A 24,468-nucleotide genomic window follows, 5' to 3' on the forward strand; every position below is an offset into this window, starting at 1 on the left:
TTTCCTCAGTTAAAAATTTAACAAGTTATAATGCTTTTAAAATAAAAATTCCCTTTTAATTAGTTTTCCACTGATAAAGAATAAGCCACATGACATAGGACAATAATAAATGATTATGTAGCATGATAGGCCTTCATAGCCCTCAGGAAAATCTAAACCTGCAAGATTTTTGACCCCATACCTTCAGACTGTGAAATTCTCAGGTTCTGATTGTTCATGTCCACCATATTTGTGATTCCATATTACTGCAGCCAGAAGAAAATAATAAATCTTTAGAGAAGCTATCATTTCTTATCTTCTTTTGCTTTGAATTCTAAATATTGCTTCTTCATATCAATATTTTTAAAAAAGACTGATACAGAACATTCAAAAACGTTTTTCTATCTTCCTGATTTTAATCTAAAAAAACTACCACTAAGTTTTTGACATGTACATTATTTCAGAAAGAAGTTATACAATCAACCATAATTAATAGCTAGTCCCTTATTTTAATTAAATAATATCATGCTAACCATAATACTTAAAATTTTTTCTAATGTATTTTAGCACTGTATTTTTATATCTATCCATATCTTTTTTTCTGAAAATGGTTTTGCTTAATTCTTTTTTATTGTTTTCTTAATTATATATTTATTTAAGCACCATGATTACAAACATGTTTATAGTTAGGTTTCCTTTATAAAATGTAAACCCCCCTTTATCAACGCAACCTTCTTTCCACCAATATTTCACAATTCCTTCTTCCCTAGCCCCCTGTCTGTCTTCAAGACAGGCATTCTATTTCTCTCACTCATTATTATTGTCATGATAGTTGTTAGTGTAGTTATTTCTCTAAATGCACTCACCACTCTTTACAGTAAGTTTCATATCATGGAATGGTCCTTCTGGCCTTTATCTCTATTCTCTAGGTTTTATTACCATTCTGCTTTTTATTTATCTTAAATACCACAAATAAGTGAGACTATTCTGTGTCTATATCTCTCCCACTGATTTATTTTACTAGGAATAATACTCTCCATGTCCACAGTCCCTATTTACATACTCCATAGTCATTATTTACAATAGCCAGAATCTGGAAAGAACCCAGATACTCAACAATAGATGAGTGGCTAAAGAAACTGGTAAACATACACAATGGAATTCTATGCATCTATTAGGAATAGGCATGCAGAGGACATTTTTGGATTGTGTTTTGTGTTCCTAAGGCATATCCCTAGGAGTGGTATTACTGGATCATATGGGAGCTCAATTTCCAGTTTTTTTAGGAATATCTATATTGTTTTTCAGAAATACTGGACTAGAAACCATTCCCACCCAACAGCAAATGAGAATTCATTTCTCCCCACATTCTTGCCAGCATTGGTTATGCTTGTTCTTTGTGATGTGTGTTAGTCTTGTTTCGATTTGCATCTCCCTTATGATTAATCATGTGAAACATTATTTCATGTGCCTTTTGGCCAACTGTATTTCTTATTTGAGGAAGTGTCTGTTCATTTCTTCTTCCCATTTTAATGGATTAGATGTTTATTTTGTATTAATTCTGTCAGTACCTTGTGTATCTTAGATAATAACCCTTATCTAGTGGGTATTGAGTGAATAGTTTCTTATTTTATGGGTAGCCTTTGTATCCTAGTCACTGTTTCTTTTGAGGTACAGAAGCTTCTCAGTTTAATGTAGTCCCATTTGTTTATCTCTGGCTGCTTCCAGTTGCTTGGACTGTGGTGTTTCCTCCTTGAGGATGCCTTTAGCCTGAATGTCATAGAATGTTTTACCCAAGTTTTCTTGAGGTTTCTTAAGTTTTACTTTAGGACAAGACAGACCAAGACACACAAAAGTCCTACATAAATATGACACTAAATCCCATGACAATTATCTCTATCAATATCAATAGACTAAAATGATGTTTATGCACTAGTTAAAAGACACAGAGTGGCAAATTGGATCAAAAATCTGAATACAACATTCTGCTGCCTACAAGAAACACATCTAAAAAGTCAGAACAAATGTATATTTAAAACTCAAAGGTTGGAAGACAGTCATCCAATCAAACAACTCACTTTAAAAAATATTGGAGTGGCCATATAATATCAGATGACACAAAATTAGAATTAAAAAAGTTATATGGTACAAAGGTGGACATAATAATTAACAGATATGTTCAGGAACAAATTACACTCCTAAACATATACACATCCAATGAGGGACCAGCAAAATATTTAATACAACAGTTGACAAATCTTGCCACTCCTATTTCACATAGTACTGGAAGTACTTGCCATAGTAATTAGGTAAGAAAAAGATATCAAAGGCATTCAAATAGGAATGGAAAGTCAAGATCTCACTGTTTGCAGATGGCATGAAAACCCTATATTTAGAAAACCCTAAAAACTCTACCAAAACTTTTAGAAACAATAGATTCATCTAGCAAAGTGGCTGGCTACAGAATTAACACTCAAAATTAATGGTCTTCTTATACATCAATAATTATAGAGAAGAAATTAAAATTTTAAATATTCCATTGAAAATAGAGTCACAGAAACTAAAATACCTTGGCATCAACTTAACTAGAGAGGTGAAGGACCTATACAAAGAAAACTACAAAACCCTGTTTCAAAAAATAAAAGAGGACACAGGAAATGGAAATATATACCCTATTCATAGATTGGGAGGATTTAAATCATTAAAATATCAATACTCCCCAGAGCATTGTACAGATTTAATGCAATTCCTCTAACGATACCCATGATATTCTTCAAAGAAGTGGATAAAATACTTCTAAAATTCATTTAAAACAATAAATGCCCAAGAATAGCTAAAGCAATGCTTAGAAAAAAGAAGATAGGAGACATCATTTTCCCCAACTTTAAATTGTATTACAAAGCAATGTTTATTAAAACAGCTTGGTACTGAAATAAAGATAGACCCTTGGATCAATGGAATAGACTTGAGTCTTCAGAGAATGTTCCCTAGACATACTATCAATCAATCTTTGATAAATTGGCAAGAAAGGAAAAATGGATCAAGGAAAGCCTCTTCAACACGTGGTGTTGGAAATCTGGTCAGCCACATACATAAAAGTGGATTCAGACTTTCATCTAACACATTTCACAAAAATCAAATCAAAATGGATTAAATACAATGACATCAAACATAGAATCATAAGGTATAAAGAAGAACATGAAGGTAAAACACTTCATGACATTGTGACTAAATACATCTTCAAAGAAGAAGCATCACTGTCCAAACAAGTAGAAACAGAGATTTAAAAAAAATAACATTATATTAAATTGTGAAGCTATTGTACCTTAAAGGAAACAGTGACTAGGTTACAAAGGCCACCCATAGAAAGGGGGAAACTATTTACCCAATACTTAGCTCTTACGGTCTACTATCTAAGATCTACAAGGTACTGACAGAACTCCACAAGAAAATAAATCTAACCACATCAAAAAATGGGAACAAGAAATGAACAGATATTTCCTCAAAAAAAGAAACACATATGGCCAAATGACACATAATAAAATTCTCCACATCACTTATCATCAGGGTAAAGCAAATCAAAACAACGAAACTGGCACATATCATGAAAAGAACAAGAACACCATTGCTTGATAAATATAGGGAGAAAGGAACTCTTGTTCACTGCTATTGCGAATGCTGTCTAGTCCAGCCTTTATGGAAAACAATATTGAAATTCCTCAAAAAAACTGGAAATTTAAGCTCCCATATGATCCAGCTATACCCTAGAAACCCAAAAACACAATACAAAAATGGCTTCTGCATGCTTATCTTCATTACAGCTCTATTAACAATAGCCAGAATGTGGAAATAACACAAATTCCCTACAACAGATGAGTGACTAAAGAAACTGTGGTATATATACACAATGGAATACTATACAGCTGCCAAGAAAATAAATTTATTAAATTTTCCTATACATGGATGGTCATGAAACTATTATGCTGAGTGAAAATGAGTCAGAGGGAGAGAAATAGACATAGAATAGTCTCATTCATCTCTGTGATTTAAGAAAAATAAAAGATAGAGATGAGGTTTGAAAGGACCAACCCATGATATGAAACTTACCACAAAGATTGATGAGCACAGTTAGAGAGAAATTACTATACCAACAACTATCAAGATAATGGTAGTTAGTATAAAAATAGAATGCCTGTCTCCAAGTCAGGCAGGGGGTGAAGGAGGGAGGGGGGGGTCATTGGTGGTGGGAAGGTTGCTCTGGTGAAGGAGGATGTATGCTTTTGTGAATGAAACCCAACTACAAGCATCTTTATAATAATGGTGCTTAAATAAATATTTTTTAAAAAATAAAATAAAAAGAGCAGAAAAGAATATGGTTATTTAATGTTTTATTAAATTATAATACTTATAAGTATTATAATTTAATATTTCTGAGATTGAAGGTATATGATTTTATGGTAGAGCACTTGCCTTACATCAAAGACAAAAATGCATACATACATCCGTACATTTCAGAAGTATTACAGCTCTGTTTGGTGAAAAGTTATGGGGTTTATACAGAGATGCTGTTAAATGAAATGGAATGGGTATATATGGACACTTGCTAATAAGTTATGAAGTGAAAAATGACAAGTATCATGGTTTCACACTTGTGAATGTAGAAACATATTTAAACTGTTATAAAATAGGGAAATGTCAGTAGTCCCCTAAAGAGCAGAGCCTGGCTGTTCTGATAATAAAGGTGCTCCTCCAGAAAGTCATAGGAAAGGAATAGGCCTGTTCTGAAAGAGTTTACTGCTTTTCTAAAGAATCACTATCAGGTCAGCATGGTCAAGTTTGAGAGGTCACTATTGATGTAGCTTGCAACCCAAGAAGACGCGTTACAGATCCCTCTGGAAAAAGCTGGTTATCACAAAGAATGAATGTTTATGTTCAAAGTTAAATGGATACTTTTCAATACTTAAACAGAGATAGCAATCATTGCTTCATATTTTTAAAGACAAAATTCTTTGGAGATAGTATTGTGCTAACATTTAAAGATGTGTCCAGATCTAAGAGTTCAATTTGGCTTTGTTTAGAAATTAAGTAAATTGAGTTCAGATAAATAAATGGCAGGTAGGGTGCTTACCTTGCTTGTGACTGACCCAGGTTTGATCCCTGGCCTCCCATTTGGTCCCCCAATTTAATCAGGAGTAACTCCTGAATGCAGAGTTAGGAGTAACCTCTCAGTACCACCAGCTGTAATTCAAAAGTCCAAAAAGAGAGAGTTAAATTAGAATGTTCCTTAAGTTGTTTCTGTTGAGCTTATGGGTTTTAAGAAAAATGAAAGACATTATTGCAATAATAATTTTCAGACACAAAAGAGAGAAGGGCTGTAAGTTACAGCACATCTCATGAAGCTCACCACAAACAGGGATGAGTTTAGTTAGAGAAATAACTACATTTTGAACTATCTTAATAATGAGAATGTACGAGGGAAATAGAAAGCCTGTCTAGAGTACAGGTGGGAGTTGGGTGAGGAGGAGGGAGATTTGGAACATTGGTGATGGGAATGTTGCTCTGGTGATAGGTGGTGTTCTTTTTTTGAGGGGGCCACACCCGGCGATGCTCAGGGGTTACTCCTGGCTGTCTGCTCAGAAATAGGTCCTGGCAGGCACCGGGGACCATATGGGACACCGGAATTTGAACCAACCAACTTTGGTCCTGGATTGGCAGCTTGCAAGGCAAACGCCGCTGTGCTATCTCTCCGGGCCCATGGGTGGTGTTCTTTACATGATTGAAACCCAAACACAATCATGTATGTAATCAAGGTGTTTAAATAAAATATATAAAATAATATATATAATATATATCAAATATATATAAAAAAGATAGGAACTATCATCTATCCGGTTATTTAGTTGAACAGAGGAGATGAGAAAAGAAGAGAAGAGATCAGGAGAACTCAGGAGAGATGAAGAGAAATGAGAATTGAGACAGAGAGATGAGGAGAAATAGCTATCATTATTCTGCTTGCATATGTCAGACTACAGACGCATTGTTTAGTGCAGAATATGTATCTGTTTCTTAAAGTGAAATGAGTTGTCATTTTTTTAAACATAAGTATGTTTCAATTTCTAGCATTCATTGTTCCTTAACAAATGGGTGTTCAAGTGAGATTCATCTACTACTAAAGCATTATTCTCAGGGCTTGAGAGATAGCACAAGGTAGGGTGCTTATTTTGCATGCCTCTGACCTGGGTTTGAGCCCCAGCATCCCATAGTCCCCTGATCCCACCCTGAGTAATTCTTAAATGCAGAGCCAAGGAGTAATTTTGTGCACCTCTGGGTCGGGCCCCAAAGCAAATAAAAGTATCATTCACCTCAATTATTTCCCTTTCTTTTCTCATGTTAATTGTCTTTTTCACTTGATAATGGGCCTGCTATATATTTACTAAGTCAACGTATAAGAATTTCTTAAGTAAAATTTGCACTTGCCTTTTGTTTTGTTTTGTTTTGTTTTTGTTTTTATTTTTCGGCCATACCCGGCAGATGATCAGGGGTTACTCCTGGCTATGTGCTCCGAAATCGCTCCTGGCTCTGGACCATATGAGACACCAGGGGATCCTAGGCTAGCATGCGCAAGGCAGATGCCTTATCACTTGCTCCACCACTCTGGCCCATGCACTTGCTTTTTTAAAATATTGGCAGGTCAGCAACATGGATATTTAAATAAAATAAATATTAAATGTCATTAGGTACATTAATTTCCTCATGAAAGTAACTATTGATGATATAAAGCACTAATAATATGCCAATGCAATCGAAAGAATAAACAAAAGTTGTTTCTCTTATTTATAAAGGTTGATTGTCACAGAAAATTTTATTTTTGTTTCATATTTATCTGTCTAATCTACTATGTAAATTTACAATGTAAATTACTATGACAATTAATTTCTACCATGTTAATGCAGGATTGTGGTTTGCTGATTCACCCAGATGAAGCCTGTGGATTACAGTCTATTTCCTCTGACTACATTGAAGCCATTTCACATCCTGAATTAAATATTTGTCCAAGTGGGGACACAAAAGGTGAATACTATATTAAATATCACCACTTGTTAAAGAAGAATCGTTTACATAAATAAGTGCATACTTTGTAAGTTCTTAAATCAAAAAGAATGTATACATTATCTTTTTATTAATATAAACATTAACCTACAATTAATATAAGTGTATTAGTTTAATATGTCAACCATTTGGATTAATAAGATGACTATCCCTTCATCCTCTGATCTTTATAATAGTCTATAATCATCGATTCACTTACATATCGCTAGTACAAGACATTTTTTCGCAAGCCTAATTTGCTTTCCTTATTTTATTCCACAATACCTATGGTTTTCTTCCACATTATTTATATGGCTGCCTATAATAATTTTTATTGGACATCCCAAGCTGTCACTGCATTTGATCATCTGAATTGTTTACATTCTTAAACTTAGTACCCTTATTTCCAAATAATATGTACAGAATAAATATCTCTATCATGTAAACCAAATACTGAAATGGCATCAGCTTAATCTTAAATTTGTTTCCTTGCATTAAAATATTGTTGGGAATTATCACTAAAGTCACTCATCTAGCATGGCATTAATTAAGGCAGGAAAATCACTATTTCAAAATCAAAGCACAGTATTCAGTCCTGCCACAGCCTAAAACAGACCTGGAAAGAGAGACTTTGGTACCATTGTCCTCATTCCTTATTTTCCTTCTTCCCAAGAACTCTTCTTTAAGTGGCAACTTTTTGGGTTTAAACTAATATGAGATCTGAAAATGTCTCCAAGACTATAGGTGAAACAGGGAGTTTCATCTCTGAAATTCATGGTTTCTACTCATACCTCCTGACCCAGCTCTTGTTCATCTAAACAATCTGAGAAAACATTCAGGAGCTTTTCTACCCTCACCATGAACTTCACACCACAGATTGAATGGGAAATGAATTTCACAAATGGGCAGGACAAATTGCAATTTGGCATGCACTATTAACAAACGTGGGCATATCCCCATTTTTGAACATGTGTTCTACATAATAAATTACAGGCAGTGCTTAGAGTGGATTTAGCCATTAGAGTGTGTCAGGTGATATGCTTTATGATTCTGGGCTAAATGAGATATGTACTGTTAAATATAAAAAAGACAGCAATGTCCCTAGTTGTGTATTACCTTATCATATGACAGTTTATGAGAATCATAAAAGGTACTAAATTATTTTCTTTCTACTGAACCAACTCAAAATTTCTTCAGTAAAAATTTTAAGGTAAGACGTTTAGATTCTTCAAAAAGTACCACTTCTCTTTATCAACTTTGTAATAATTTTCTGACAATGTCTGGTGTGCATTTGTATTCACTTCTGGTTCTTACAGGCCTCCAGTCTCTAAACCACCACAGAAATAGAAACTGTAGCTAATTTTTGTAGCTAATTCTCTTTAAAGAAAACACCCTACATTGATTCCTTAATAAATCCCATATTTCTCTGACAATCCAGACCACCATAATGTGCCCTCTTTATTTTTCCAACTCCTCTGCACCCAGCCCAACTCATGGTCAGATTTGAAGGAAAGATACATAGTTTCGTGGATAAACAACAGCTCAGAAACTTCACAGATGAAAAACCAGCCTTAAAGTAAAAACTGAAAGGTCTACTTTAAGACAAGAGAGACCAACAAACTTATCTATAAAGATGACATTAAATCCTATGACAATCGATTATCTCCCTCAATGTCAATGGACTAAAATCACCAACTAAAAGACACAGAGTGGCAAAATGGGTCAAAAAAATGAATCCAACCTTCTGCTGCCTATAAGAAACACAACTGAATATTCAGAACAAACATAGACTCAAAATCAAAGGCTGGAGGAGAATCATCCAATTAAAAAACACCCTTAAAAAAGCTGGAGTGGCCATATAATATCTGATGACACCAATGTTATATTCAGAAAAGTTTTAAGGGACAAAGATGGCCACTATGTACTAATCAAGGGATATGTGCAACAGGAAGAAATCAGACTATAAAACATATATGCACTCAATGAGAGACCAGCAAATTATCTAATACAATTACTGAAAATCTGAAAGAAAACATCAATAACAGCACAATAATTGTGGGAGACCTCAACACGGCCCTGTCAACACTTGATAGGGAAACCAGACTAAAAACCCAACAAAAGCATACTAGCCCTGAAAAGGCTAATGGCAGAAAAAGGATTAGTAGATATATATAGGACACTCCACCCCAAAAAAACCTGGATACACATTCTTCTCTAATGTACATGGGTCATTCTATAGGATAGACTACATGCTGACACATAAAACATACCTTCCTAAAATCAAGAGGATAGAAATCTTGCAGGATACCTTTGCTGACCACAAGGCTCTGAAATTAGATGTGAACTTCAAAGGCACACAGAAGAAAAACTTTAACAATTGGAAATTAAACAGCCTATAATGAACAACCAGTGGGTCCGAGATGAAATCAAGGAGGAAATCAAAACTTTCCTGGAAACAAATGATAATGAAGACACGAATTGCCAGAATCTATGGCACATAGCAAAAGCAGTCCTGAAAGAAAAATTTATAGCTTTGCAAGCACACATCAGGAAGGAAGAAGTGGCCTACCTGAATAGCTTAATGACGCAGCTCATAGAATTAGAAAGTGCTCAACAAAAAGACCCAAAAATAGGGAGACAAAAGAAAATAACAAAGCTGAGAGCAGAAATGAACAAAGTGGAAACCCAAAAAACAATCCAAAAGATCAACGAAAGCAGAAGTTGGTTCTTTGAAAAAAATAAACATGATTGATAGATCATTGGCAAAACTAACAAATAAAGAGAGAGAGAGAGAGAGAGAGAGAGAAACCTGATAACCCGTATTAGAAATGAAAAGGGGGAGATCACGAAAGATATTGCAGAAATCCAAAGGGTAATCAAAGACTACTTTGAGAAACTTTATGCTACTAAACATGAGAATCTAAAAGAAATGGATAAATTCTTGGACACTTATAACCTTCCACAGTTAAGTAAGGAGGATGTAGCATATCTAAACACTCCCATCACTACTGAGGAAATTGAAACTGTAATTAAACATCTGCCCAAAAAGAAAAGCCCAGGCCCAGATGGATTTACTAATGAATTCTTTCAAACCTTTCCAGAGGAGCTGCTACCAATCCTAGCCAGGCTCTTTCATGAAATTGAAAAAACGGGAACACTCCCAAACAGCTTTTATGAAGCCAACATCGCCTTGATTCCAAAACCAGACAGAGATGCTGCCCAAAAAAAAAAAAAATTACAGACCAATATCCCTGATGAATTCAGATGCAAAGATCTTCAACAAAATCCTTGCAAATAGGATCCAATCCATCATCAAGAAGATCATACACTACGACCAAGTAGGTTTCATCCCAGGAATGCAAGGATGGTTTTTTGTTTGTTTGTTTGTTTGTTTTTTGGGGGTTCACACCCGTTTGATGCTCAGGGGTTACTCCTGGCTAAGCTCTCAAAAATTGCCCCTGGCTTGGGGGGGACCATATGGGATGCCGGGGGATCGAACCGTGGTCCTTCCTTGGCTAGCGCTTGCAAGGCAGACGACCTGACCTCTAGTGCCACCTCTCCGGCCCCAGGATGGTTTAACATCTGTAAATCTATCAACATCATACACAACTTCAACAACAAGAAAAATAAAAATCACATGATCATATCAGTAAATGCAGAGAAAGCATTTGATAAGGTCCAACACCTATTCTTGTTAAAAAAAAAAAATACTCTCAGCAAAATGGGAATGAAAGGAACCTTTCTCAATCTAGTTGAAGCCATCTACCACAAGCCAATGGCAAATATTATCCTCAATGGAGAAAAACTAAAAGCCTTTCTTCTAAATTCTGGTACAAGACAAGGCTGTCTGCTCTTACCACTCCTCTTCAACATAGTACTGGAAGTGCTTGCTATGGCGATCAGGCAAGAAAAGATATCAAGGGAATCTAGATAGGAAAGGAAGAAGTCAAGCTCTCATTGTTTGCAGATGACATGATACTCTACTTAGAAAACCCTAAAGACTCTACCAAAAAACAATAGACTCATATAGCAAGGTGGCAGGCTACAAAATTAACACACAGATATCAATGGCCTTTTTATACACTAATAATGATAGGGAAGAGATGGACGTCAAGAAGGCAATCCCATTTACATTAGTGCCACACAAACTCAAATATCTTGGAGTCAACTTGACCAAAGACGTGAAGGACCTATACAAAGAAAACTATAAAACCCTACTCCAAGAAATAAGAGAGGACACACGGAAATGCAAACACATACCCTGCTCATGGATTGGCAGGATTTATTTTGTTTTTGGATTTTTTCGGGGCACACCTGTTTGATGCTCAGGGGTTACTCCTGGCTAAGCACTCAGAAATTGCCCCTGGCTTGGGTGGACCATATGGGATGCCAGGGGATCAAACCACAGTTCTTCCTTGCTGGCGCTTGCAAGGCAGACACCTTACCTCTAGTGCCACCTCGCCAGCCCCAAGATTGGCAGGATTAACATCATTAAAATGGCAATACTCCCCAAAGCATTGTACAGATTTAATGTGATCCCTCTAAAGACCCATGACATTCTTCAAAGAAGTGGATCAAACACTTATGAAGTTCATCTGGAACAACAAACACCCTCGAATAGCTAAAGCACTCCTAGGGAAAAGGAGTATGAGAGGCATTACTTTCCCCAACTTTAAACTGTACAACAAAGCAATAGTTATCAAAACAGCATGGTATTGAAATAAAGACAGACCCTCAGATCAGTTAAATAGGCTTGAGTTCTCAGACAATGTTCCCCAGACATACATTCACCTAATCTCTGACAAAGGGAGCAAGAAATCCTAAATGGAGCATGGAAACCTCTTCAACAAATGGTGCTGGCAGAACTGGTTAGCCACTTGCAAAAAAGTGAACACAGACCCCCAGTAAACATCATGTATGAAGGTAAATCCAAATGGATTAAAGACCTAGATATAATACCTGATACCATAAGGTATATAGAACAACACGTAGGTAAAATACTCCATGACATTGAGACTAAAGGCATCTTCAAGGAAGAAACTGCACTCTCCAAACAAGTGGAAACAGAAATAAACCGATGGGAATACATTAAGCTGAGAAGCTTCTGCACCTCAAAAAGAAATAGTGCCCAGGATACAAGAGCCACCCACCATGTGGGAGAAACTATTCACCCAATACCCATCAGATAAGGGGCTAATATCCAAAATATACAGGGCACTGACAGAAGTTTACAAGAAAAAAGCATCTAATTCCATCAAAAAAAAAAGGGAGAAGAAATGAACAGACACTTTGATAAAAAAAAAAAGAAATACAAATGGCCAAAAGGCACACGAAAAAATGCTCCTCATCACTGATTATCAGGGAGATGCAAATCAAAACAATGATGAGATACCATCTCACACCACAGAGATTTGCACATATCACAAAGAATGAGAACAATCAGTGCTGGCGAGATGTGAAGAGAAAGAAACTCTTATCCGCTGCTGGTGGGAATGCTATCTAGTCCAACCTCTATGGAAAGCGATATGGAGACTCCTCCAAAATCTGGAAATTGAGCTCCCATTCGACCCAGCTCTTCCACTCCTAGGGATATACCCTAGGAACACAAGAATACAATACAAAAAACCCTTCCTCACACCTATATTTATTGTAGTACTATTCACAATAGCCAGGCTCTGGAAACAACCGAGATGCCCTACAACAGACGAATGGCTAAAGAAACTGTGGTATATATACACAATGGAATATTATGCAGCCATCAGGAGAGATGAAGTCATGAAATTTTCCTATACATGGATGTACTGGACTGTATCATGCCGAGTGAAATAAGTCAGAGGGAGAGAGAGAGAGATGCAGAATAGTCTCACTCATCTATGGGTTTTAAGAAAAATAAAAGTCATTTTTGCAACAATCCTTAGAGACAATGAGAGAAGGGCTGGAACTTCCAGCTCACTTCATGAAGCTCAGCACAAAGAGTGGTTAGTATAAATAACTACACTGAGAACTACCATAATCACGTGAATGAATGAGGGAACTGGAAAGCCTTCTAGAGTACAGGTGGGGTTGGGGTGGAATGGAGGGAGATTTGGGACATTGGTGGTGGGAATGTTGCACTGGTGAAGGGGGTGTTCTTTACATGACTGAAACCTAATCACAATCATATTTGTAATCAAGATGCTTAAATAAAGAAAAAATAAAATGACACCTTACAGACTTAAAGATAATACTTGGGGCCGGGAAGGTGGCGCTAGAGGTAAGGTGTCTGCCTTGCAAGCGCTAGCATAGGACAGACCGCGGTTCGATCCCCTGGTGTCCCATATGGTCCCCCCAAGCCAGGGGCGATTTCTGAACGCATAGCCAGGAGTAACCCCTGAGCGTCAAACGGATGTGGCCCAAAAAACAAAAACAAAAAAAAAGATAATACTTACCCAACACTCATCTGATAAAAAAGGCATATTTAAGGAATAGTAAGTATTAGTAGAACTTTATAATAAATGATTTTAATTAGTTGCTAAGCTAAAATCAATAGCCACACACTCCTTCCCTCTACAGAAGACAGTGAGCAAGACACCATGGTCCAAAGTAAATTAGTAATATTAGTGATAGTCATTCTCAAAAAAATATATTTTTACTGCTGGAGTTGATGTCCTTCCTTGTTGTTAGAATCCCATGTTGACTGAAAACATGAGATCAAATTGCAACTGCCAAACTTGGTAATGTGCTTGTAAAGATGTTAAGCTGGAGGTGGACAGGTGAGAGATGATGGGATGGGAAGGCTGGTGATGGGAGTTAACATTGGTGGTGGATTTCTGTTGAAATATTATATGTATAAATTTCTATGTCAACAACTTTGTAAATCACTATCTTTAAATTAAAAAATAGAAATAAATATATTTTTAATTCTTAAAAGAAAAGGAATGCCTTCCTAATGAAAGAATTTATCATGGTTTACAATACTGAGAAAAGTTAATATAGGCATTTTAACTTTTATTTATATGTCAACAGATGAGTTCCAAATTTTATTTCATAGCACGTTACTGTGATTTGACAGAACTGGATCCATTTATTTGACTTGTCAATGTAATGATTATCACACTAGCTAATATAATTTTAAATGAATTTTTTTCTACCCTTAAGAAAAATAGGCTAGTAAAACTTACAATCTAAGAATAAGAGTTATTTTCTAAAAAAAATCCAAAAAAAATTAATTCTAATTTTAAGAAAGAAGAAATTTAGACAATGAATATTGAATAGCTTTTAAGGAACGTTGTTCAGATATCATTCTATGAATACAAACCATTTTATTCTATCTTTTTATCAAGATATGACAACTTTAATATGAGTTTTAAATTATACTTTTTATTTCTAAGTAAAAATGCTTTGTTATTGCATTGTAAAGTAGGAAATCAGTGCTGTCATAGCAATAGTTTTATATCACATATTTTATATCTCACATTTTCTAAGTCACAAAGTTGAACTTTCTTTTCTATTATGCCATCCAATCTTATTTAAATGGTTGGAATCTAACTTGCATTAACTATAAACTTATAATTATAAATCACATAGCTAGTCCCAACAGACATTTTCATTCCTTAGAATGTTATTCCTAAAAACATATGTCATTTTTATTTCAAAAATCGCAGCCTTAGTTCATTCAGTGTTTAAATATATAACATAGAATTTATGTTCCTCTTTTTGACTATTTTAGTTAAGAGCTGGTATCATTTAAAATGTCAAGAAATCTCAGTCCTGCAGATGTTATGCAGATGTCTATTTCAAGCAATAATACTAACTTACAATAAAAGCCATTGTTAGCCCATACAAAAATGCAGAGTTATGACGACTGCATAAATATATTGTATGAAACATTGAGGCCAAATTTTCAGAGACCCAATCAAGAATCCTTTTTATTACATGAGATTTTATGCTCACAAACTAATTGTGCCCACATTTGATTTTCTGTATGTGCAATTGGCCACTTGTTTCTTCATCCTTAAAAGCGTGCAGACAAAGAAGGTCTGATTTTTGTGCAGAATAAGTAGTCAGCATGGTTGGGTAAAGGGAGTTTCTGGAGGAGGTAAGACATGTGTTCTTAGAAACACTTAGATCTTATGGAAACCAAGCTCTTCAAAGTATTAGTAAATCATTGTAAATACAGATAATAAATATATTATATAAATAAATACATTGCCATCAGCCAATGTCAATAACATTACTATTTTGATAGAAAATAAGCAATATTTTGTTTAAAAATGTGTCAATACATGAACCCATTGAATGAGTTCAGGTTTTCAAAATGAAATGAAATTAAATTTCTTATAATAAATGTCAACTTTTTCTATTAGTGTTACCAAAGAGACTATAAGACTAAATTTCAGTTTAATCTGATGACTTTGTGCTGACATATTTAAGCATGATCATGTAAGGATGTAAGAAAATTGGAAAATCTGAGATTTATGTTTGGCCCATTCTGATATAAAGGCTTTTTTATGTTCTTTAATATTTTGGACCCTGTTTTCTGTATGTGCAAGAAGAAAAGGATAGAAAGAACTCCAAGGCTCCTTGCAATTCTATCAAAGAGAATACTATATCCCATTGAATTCAAATATCCATGAATTAAAATAATCTTCTGAAATGGAGAATTAGTGAATAAAGATGAGTATTAGAACTCTCCAAATCACATAGCAATATTTATTAAATCCTATGTAATATGGGGAAAATAGAAAATAATATTTTAGAGAATTAGTGGAAGAAAAATAGCACTTTTGAGTACAGTCTTCGTGTTGCCATTCAAGTACCAGCACCTCCCCCCAAATTTTCTTAGTTTTTTTATTTATTTTAGTGATTTTGCTCTTTTCAACTTTTGAAAACTATATACTTTTTTTTAGTAGCATACCTTCTTTTTCTCTCCAATATATACACCTTACTATGGAGTATACTTCTGTCAAATCTACATTGACTATCATTAGCATACCATCTATTCTGACTCTCAGGGTCTTACTTGTCATGAAAACTTGTGTACATTATATGTGCTTAAAGGAATCTTCCATACAACTCTGCCATGCCACTGTCTTGATACCTCATTAGTGTAGATTGTTTCAGTAGTTAAGGAAAATAAATTAGATCTGTCTGCTAGTATATAACATACACATCTCTTTCATAGAAAAGGATAATCATGAAAAAAAGTAACTTTCACAGTTAAACAACAGTTCTCAATCTTGGCTGTATATTGGAATCACTTAAAATGTATTTTTGAGATCCAAATGCCTGTGTGGCAATTATTATAATTTAATCACTCTGATACAACTTGATGAGGAAATGTTTAGAAATCTCTCTAGAAGATTCTAATATAGTTTTGAGTCCATAGAGCTGTCAGAGGCAGACCCCAGCGAAGTGTCTCCAAATCTCAGGCTCTTTTAGTACCATGTAGATTATTGTTATTTTTATTTTATCTTATTGAAACCATTGTGATTTACAAAATCCTTCATAAATGGATTTCAGATATACAATGAATTAGGGACAATCCCATCACCAGTGTTTATCTCTCTCCACCAAACTTTCCAGAGTGCATCGTATATCATCACCCTTTGCCCCCTGACCTGCCAGTATACCAGGCACATTTTAAGTTTAGATTGTAATAGTTTGAGTCTCTTGAGTTTTTGTTGTTGTTGTTGTTGTTTGGGGGCCACACCCACTGACTCTCAGGTGTTACTACTGGCTATGCACACAGAAATCGCTCTTGGCTTGGGGGACCATATAGGATGCCGGGGAATGGAACCGTGCTCCGTCCTAGGCTAGCGCTTGCCAGGCAGACGCCTTACCTCTAGCATCACCACTCCAGCCCCAAGTCTCTTAATTTAATTGTTGTTGACTTTGGCTTTGTTATTGTATGCAATTATTCATTGCCTACTAATATGTTTTTAGTTATTTCACATACATAAGTCCCTTTACCTATTTTGTGGCATTGCAGTTAAGCTTCAATAACATATATTAAAGTGATGAGAAATATCTTCAATAACATGTATTAAAGTGATGAGAAATATCTTACATTCAAAAATGCTATGAAAATGATGAAATTTTAATTACATAATATTTTAGTACCAGTATATATAAGGTAGATGCTTCTATATTGTTATATTAAATTATCTTGGAGAATGATAGGGTAATCCACCAGTTTTTCTATAGTGTAGATTATATTGTATATAGTGTAGATTATATTGTTTAGAGAGACATTGAATAAGGCAGTCTTCTGGAATGTTAATTATGTTTAATAAGCAAAGCAAAGAAATTTTTGATAGGAGGATGGTCAAGTCTAATTTACTTTTGAACTGTCTTGTATTTCAATTTTCTGTCCCTCTTGATACCATATCACTCTAAAGTTATGTTACTTGACAAATTTTTCTTTCTCTGTGAATCATTATGTTCTCATCTCCTTTATCATCTTTGTTCCCTTCTTATTCCTTCCCCCTCTTTTCCTTCCAGGTCCTTTCTCATCACATATATACACTTTTCTTTCTTCTGTTTTCAACAAGTAAAAGCCACAAATTGGATATCTTTTTTATATTTTATTATCTGTACCTATTTACACACAAAATTTATACACAATTTTGATGTCCCTGAATTTAGGAAATGTGTAATGAACTCATGCTTTAGAGTAAAAATCTTTCCCACTAAAATCAATGTCGCACCATGGGTAACACAATCACAATTAAAAGTCATAATAGTTAGAATTGTTAAAAGTACTTTTCTTTGGGCCAAAGAGATAGCACAGCAGCGTTTGCCTTGCAAGCAGCCAACCCAGAACCTAAGGTGTTTGGTTCAAATCCCGGCATCCCATATGGTCCCCCGTGCCTGCCAGGGGCTATTTCTGAGAAGATAGCCAGGAGTAACCCCTGGGTGTGGCCCAAAAACAAAAAACAAACAAAAAAAAACACAAAAAAAACCTTTTCTTTCTAACATAAATAGCTGGAGATATTTTAATCTTTAATATTTAGATTAAGATATATTTTGAAGTCCCATAAACAAGATCTTTATGTTAGAACAGGTGATTGTCAATAAATAGCAAGATATTTATTTCTAAAACTGAAGTTCATAACCATTTCATCCTTGTAAATATAACAAGCAAATTCACACCTCATTTCTGAGAAGATACATAATGGACATTTTAACTATTTTTTCTAAAATTTTAACTAGTTATACTAAATGCTAAATTGTTTTGAACGCATGTTACTCTATCAATATTATAAGAAAGATCTTAAATTCACTGAAAGTAATCATTTACCTTACAGACATTTTCAAAACCTTGCAGATCTACTGAAATCTGCTATTATGAAAAGTAGATGTGCTATTGAACTGAGTTGAATCCTTTAAATACAGAATCCCAGTAAATTATCACACTGTCATGACAGGAACTCATCTAATTGCTGCTGCAATCTATGTGATAGAATTTGAAATAGGTAAAAAGATTCACACCAATAAGATTAAAGAACAATAACTAATCTTTGAAAGAATAATGTGTATCAGAATATCAACATTTTATTCAGCTTGAACTGTGTTGTTCCAGAACGAACATTACTGTACATTATGATTCTTTTTGATTGGCAGGAAGCCCTACCGGTTTAGCTTCTAGTGTTCTTCCCCCTGCAGTTCCTTGCCTGGAGTGCCATAACTAAAGTTTCTTGCAAACTAACTTCACCAGTTGAAACTGAACTCAGAGATTTTTTCTCTCTGTTCCAGGTCAATGGATTGTACCTTGTCTTAGCTGTTCAGACAACAGGACCTGTGACTGGAGAGAAGTAACTTGGCAGCCGCACAACTGCCAGTACAGTGTCCTAACTAAGCGTCAGCTTCAGGAGTGTCTAGGAGGAAGAAAGGTAAGTTCTAGAACCAGTGTGAGAGTCTTTAATTAAACTGCTCAATGCACTGAAAACCAAAGAATTGTATCTCCTAAATTAATCCTTGCTCTCTCCCTCTGCAATGGAAAACGAACTGAATGCAATTTGGCTCTCTGAGTGTCACAGGAGAGCCTTAACAATTCTCGCTCAGAATGCTCAATAATTTCAAAACAAGTCCTACTTGACAGATGGAGAATATTAAAATCATGTCCTGTGCTGGCCAGTTCTATGCTCTTCTCTCGGCACAAATTGGTAGGCACTTGCCACGTCAACTAACAGTTGGCAATTCAGAGCAGCTGGCCTTGTCAGCTGCATCTCTAGCAAGGCACTGGGGTTCAAACAGACATCTGTATCTTGGACAAACTATGAAATGTTCCTGCATGCAAGACTGCCTCTGTGAGAGCTTACAGCATGCATGGCATTGTTTCTACGCACTAACCTTCCTGCTCTTCTTTCACATCCCAAGCAGGTCTCACGAGGACCTCGCTAGGCTGTTTTTCCTTTAGCGTGGCTTCTAAGCTGATTTCTTGGACATGCTGTGTCTTCTTGCTAGGCGTGCTCTGACCAGGTAGATCCTGCAGAGCTCTTGGACTTGCGAACTGGTCACATAGACTGAGATGCATGGTTAACCAGAAGTAAGTAACCCGGACTGAGAATTTCAAAGTGCCACTGATGAAACATTTCCTTATAAACTATAAGCTCTCACACATCTGCAGATGGTTTCAAAAGTCAATGTTTTGAAAAGCTCTCTTAGTACATAAAGCAAAAAACAATGAGTTGAATACATGCTGCTTTACAGATGAGGATTCTGTTCTGATTTTCTTTTAGCAAATGTCAGAAGGAAGGCCTGGGTTGAGGGAAGGTCCACAGGATTTATAGCTGCTTCATGGTGATTTATATATATATATATATATATATATATTATATTTAGGTTTGAGCATCACACCAGGCAGTGAGCAGGGCTAACATCTGGCTCTTTTTTAAAGTATCACTCCTAGTAGGGCTCAGAGACCATCTGTGGGGCCAGGGATCCAACTTGTTTGGTTGTATGTAAGGCAAACCTTATCTGTTACACTATTTTTCAAATCTTATTTTTGGGATACATGGGGGATTTTATTTTTGAAATTTCATCAGTAATGCCTCAATTTTAAGTCTCATTTCATCTCTTCAAGATTAGGCAGCATAGCCCTTGAGAATCTCTGAAGATCTATCTAAAAAAATAAATATCTAAATTAGGGATGCAGATATAGTTGCTTACCTTGATTGCTGATAATTCTAGTTCAATTTCCAGAACTCCATATGTTCCCCAAAACCTCAGGAGAGATCTCTAAACACAGAGCCAAGAGCAAGCTCTGCATACTAACAGGTGTGGCCTCAACAAAAAATAATTTTTAAAATGGAGAAGAAAGCATATATTTAATTGCATATGTTGCTTCCAATATGAGCATTGGTTCTGTGCATAAATATTTTAAACTACATTTTGTGCACCTCAAATTCCACAAAATAATAAACTTCATTAAATCAAGGTAATAGTTTGAGTCACCAACATCATCTCACTTCTTGGCACAATTTTAGAAACATGACAGGAACTAACTACATATAGTTGGGCAATGAATAACTTAAAATCTTGTTAATCATAATTACAATTCTGTAAAAGTGATGATAGTATTGTATCTTTATTCTAAAAAGAAATAAACTGTGAGACTGTGGAATTCTCCATGATTATACAGAAATTGAATGGCTCCTGCCTTACTCATTTTAAATTACCAACTTTAACAATCCAACCTCTCTATCTTAGTAATGTAAGACTGACAACAACAAAAATAGTTGCTAGAATAATAGGATTCTCTAAAATTTTGAAAATATATATATTTATGACCTCAGAATTTAGTGTTCTGAAAATGTCAAGATGTAATATTATATTAATATAAATGGCATAGCTGGGAGGAGAGAAATGGAGAACATTGGTAGCAGGAATATGTTACACTGGTGAAGAGTGATGTACATTCGATGACTGAAACCCAACTGCGAACATTTTTGTAACCACAGTGCTTAAATAAAGAAATTATTATTTAAAAAAAGAAAACGGAAAAGATCAATGTTAGTCTGTGACTTTAAAAAAGAAAAAGTCGGGGCCGGGCGGTGGCGCTGGAGGTAAGGTAAGCCTTACCTGCGCTAGCCTAGGAGACGGACCGCGGTTCGATCCCCCGGCGTCCCATATGGTCCCCCAAGCCAGGAGCGACTTCTGAGCGCATAGCCAGGAGTAACCCCTGAGCGTCACCAGGTGTGGCCCAAAAACCAAAAAAAAAAAAAAAAAAGAAAAAGTCCATGACCTTGTGCATGATAGTTTCTCAAGCTAATTTTATCTTCTTAAGATCTAATTCTTTGGTATAAAGATCAATCTTTTTTTAAAGAACTGAAAACCTCTTTTGTTTTAAATTTGGGTGACATTAATTTCTCATAGTCCTGGAACTTGTGAATGTCAAGCTGAGGAACCTCTTCCTAGCTTTCACTGACTCTTCTTTTGCTGTGTTATCACAAAGTAGAGCTAGCATGTACTTGTCTCTCCTCTTCCTCTTTTTTTTTTTTTTTTGCTTCACTTTTTCTTACTTCTTAACTGTCTTTTTTTATTATTGTTTTTTTTATTTTATTTAAACACCTTGATTACATACATGATTGTGTTTGGGATTCAGTCATGTAAAGAACACCACCCATCACCAGTGCAACATTCCCATCACCAATGTCCCTAATCTCCCCCCTTCCCACCCAACCCCTCCTGTACTCTAGACAGGCTTTTCATTTCCCTCATACATTCTCATTATTAGGACAGTTCAGAATGCAGTTATTTCTCTAACTAAACTCATCACTCTTTGTGGTGAGCTTCATGAAGTGAGCTGGAACTTCCAGCTCTTTTCTCTTTTGTGTCTGAAAATTATTATTGCAAGAATGTCTTTCATTTTTCTTAAAACACATAGGTGAGACCATTCTGAATTTCTCTTTCTCTCTCTCTCTCTGATTTATTTTATTCAGCATAATAGATTCCATGCACATCCATGTATAGGAAAATTTCATGACTTCATCTCTCCTAACAGCTGCATAAGATTCTATTGTGTATATGTACCACAGTTTCTTTAGCCATTTGTCCGTTGAAAGGCATCTTGGTTGTTTCCAGATCTTGCTATGGTAAATAGTGCTGCGATGAATATAAGTGTAAGGAAGGGATTTTTGTATTGTATTTTTGTGTTCCTAGGGTATATTCCTAGGAGAGGTATAGCTGGATCTTATGAAAGCTCAATTTCCAGTTTTTGGAGGAATCTCCATATCGCTTTCTATAAAGGTTGAACTAGATGGCATTCCCACCAGCAGTGGATAAGAGTTCCTTTCTCTCCATATCCCTGCCAACACTGTTTGTTCTCATTCTTTGTGATGTGTGCCAATCTCTGTGGTGTAAGGTGATACCTCATAGTTGTTTTGATTTGCATCTCCCGGATGATTAGTGATGTGAAGCATTTTTTCTTTTTTTTTTAAAATAATTTTTATTTAAGCACCATGATTACAAACACGTTCATAATTAGGTTTCAGTCATTAAAATGCACACCCCTCTTGAAGCAGCTTTTTTTTATGATTATCTTTATTTAAACACCATGATTACAAATATGATTATAGTTGTATGATTACAGTCACGTAAAGAACACCCCCCTTCACCAGTGCAACATTCCCACCACCAATTTCCCAGATCTCCCTCCTCCCTACCACGCCCCCACACCTGTACTCGAGACAGGCTTTTTACTTCCCTCATTCATTCACATTGTTATGATAGTTTTCAGTGTAGTCATCTCTCCAACTGCACTCATCACTCTGTGTGATGAGCTTCATGTCATGAGCTGCACCTACCAGCCCTCATCTCTCTTGTCTCTGAGATACTGTTAAAAATGTCTGGAATCTATTAAGCTGAGTGAAGTAAGTCAGAGGGAGAGAGAAAGACGCAGAATGGTTTCACTCATCTATGGGCTTTAAGAAAAATGAAAGACATTTTTAACAGTCTCTCCTCTTTTTATACTACCAATTCTGTCATTGGACCTCCTGAGGCCATCTTAACCTAAGTAGCTCTAAAGTCTTCAAAAAGCTTCCAAAAGCTTCTTAACACTGTTACTTCGAGTATGGACTTGGGTGAGCTCTCTACATAAAAAATTCAAGAGTTCTCAAGCCATCTTTGCTATTTCCAGGATGATTAATAGCACCTTTACAAAGAAAAAGGAATTATGGCTTTTTCCTACATATTAGCTAAGTAGAATGTTACAAATCTGAAAATAAAGACCTATGTTCAGATTAAGTGATAATCAGAGATCAGCATAGGGATTGTTGAGCAGAAAAGGTTGAGCTTAATCATTCTCCCAGGCATCTCCAGAGGCGTCTTTGACCTTCTGATTCAGAAACTCAAATTTCCAGCACACTGGCAAGGGTCCTACAGAGTGAGTTTTGCTTACCAGGACATTAATTTATTCTATATATAACAAGGAAGCATTGTGCATTTTTAGTGTAAAGTGGTTTAACCAGAATTGGAAAATTTTCCTGAGCACTATGGAGCTGCCTAGAGCAGGAGGAAATATGTACTGGGACATCAGGGTTTCTTTTATGGAAAAAATTCATCATGTAATGCTTGCTGAAGAGGCAAAGAAAGTAGAGAACATATATAAAATAATGTTATCAATTTACGAATGATTGCAAACATACTTATATACACGGGACATTTCTGGAAGTAACGGGATGATTATGTAAGTGGAGGAGAGGGGTGCTGACAGAAAGGGCTTACGTATTTTGCAAGACCCATTGCAATGGGAAAATGGAGACCCTGTATTCAGAAAGGATTTTGAAAATCAAGAAAGCAGCAGAAAAACAATAAGCCAGACCTACGACTCCTCTCTGCACAGACTTTGTGCACCAGTTCCAGATCATATGCCCATCAATTCAGTTCAGAAAGCAAGCTTGCTTGGGGAAATATTAAGCCATATTCTGTAATTTATTACTTCATGTTGTTGACATTTTTAAAAATCTAAACAACTGTATTTTATAATTTTGTTTGTTGGTCGAGAGAGTGGAAACTTAGAGGGGGCAGAAACTGAGAAATGTTATGACTTGGTAGCATTTTAGATAGGTGTTTTCCATTGTATAACACATAACAGAGATCTTTAAAGCACATTCACAATTTTAGCTACAAAGCTAAAAAAAAACTATAGTTTTGATTGGTATTGGATTACTAAAAAGTTTTTCACAATTCGCCTATTTCTCCCTCTGTTCTAGATATAGACAAAGAGAACCTAAACCTCCTGTCTTTTGTTTCTGAGACAATTACATATTCATCCTACCCAGAATTCCCTGTGTTACCATTCTATCCCAGAGACAAATATTAAAGTATGACAATTATAAAAATACAGTGCAAAGAACATAAATATTTGGGGGTTTAATGGATTTATTTCACCCTTACCTACCCTTCTATGGATGCTGT

General features: G+C 35.6%; 1 protein-coding gene across 1 annotated transcript in view; it reads left to right on the forward strand.

The window, feature by feature from the left end:
* The window catches only part of CPED1 (cadherin like and PC-esterase domain containing 1), a 366,758-nt gene that overhangs the window by 295,328 nt on the left and 46,962 nt on the right, over window positions 1-24,468 (forward strand). Inside the window, exons 17-18 of the mRNA XM_049771138.1 lie at window positions 6,933-7,050; window positions 18,805-18,941. Of these exons, the coding sequence (XP_049627095.1) occupies window positions 6,933-7,050; window positions 18,805-18,941 (255 nt within the window). The remainder of the gene's footprint in view (window positions 1-6,932; window positions 7,051-18,804; window positions 18,942-24,468) is intronic.

The sequence above is a fragment of the Suncus etruscus genome, chromosome 1 (assembly GCF_024139225.1).
Source record: "Suncus etruscus isolate mSunEtr1 chromosome 1, mSunEtr1.pri.cur, whole genome shotgun sequence".
In the NCBI taxonomy this organism is placed as follows: Eukaryota; Metazoa; Chordata; class Mammalia; order Eulipotyphla; family Soricidae; genus Suncus; species Suncus etruscus.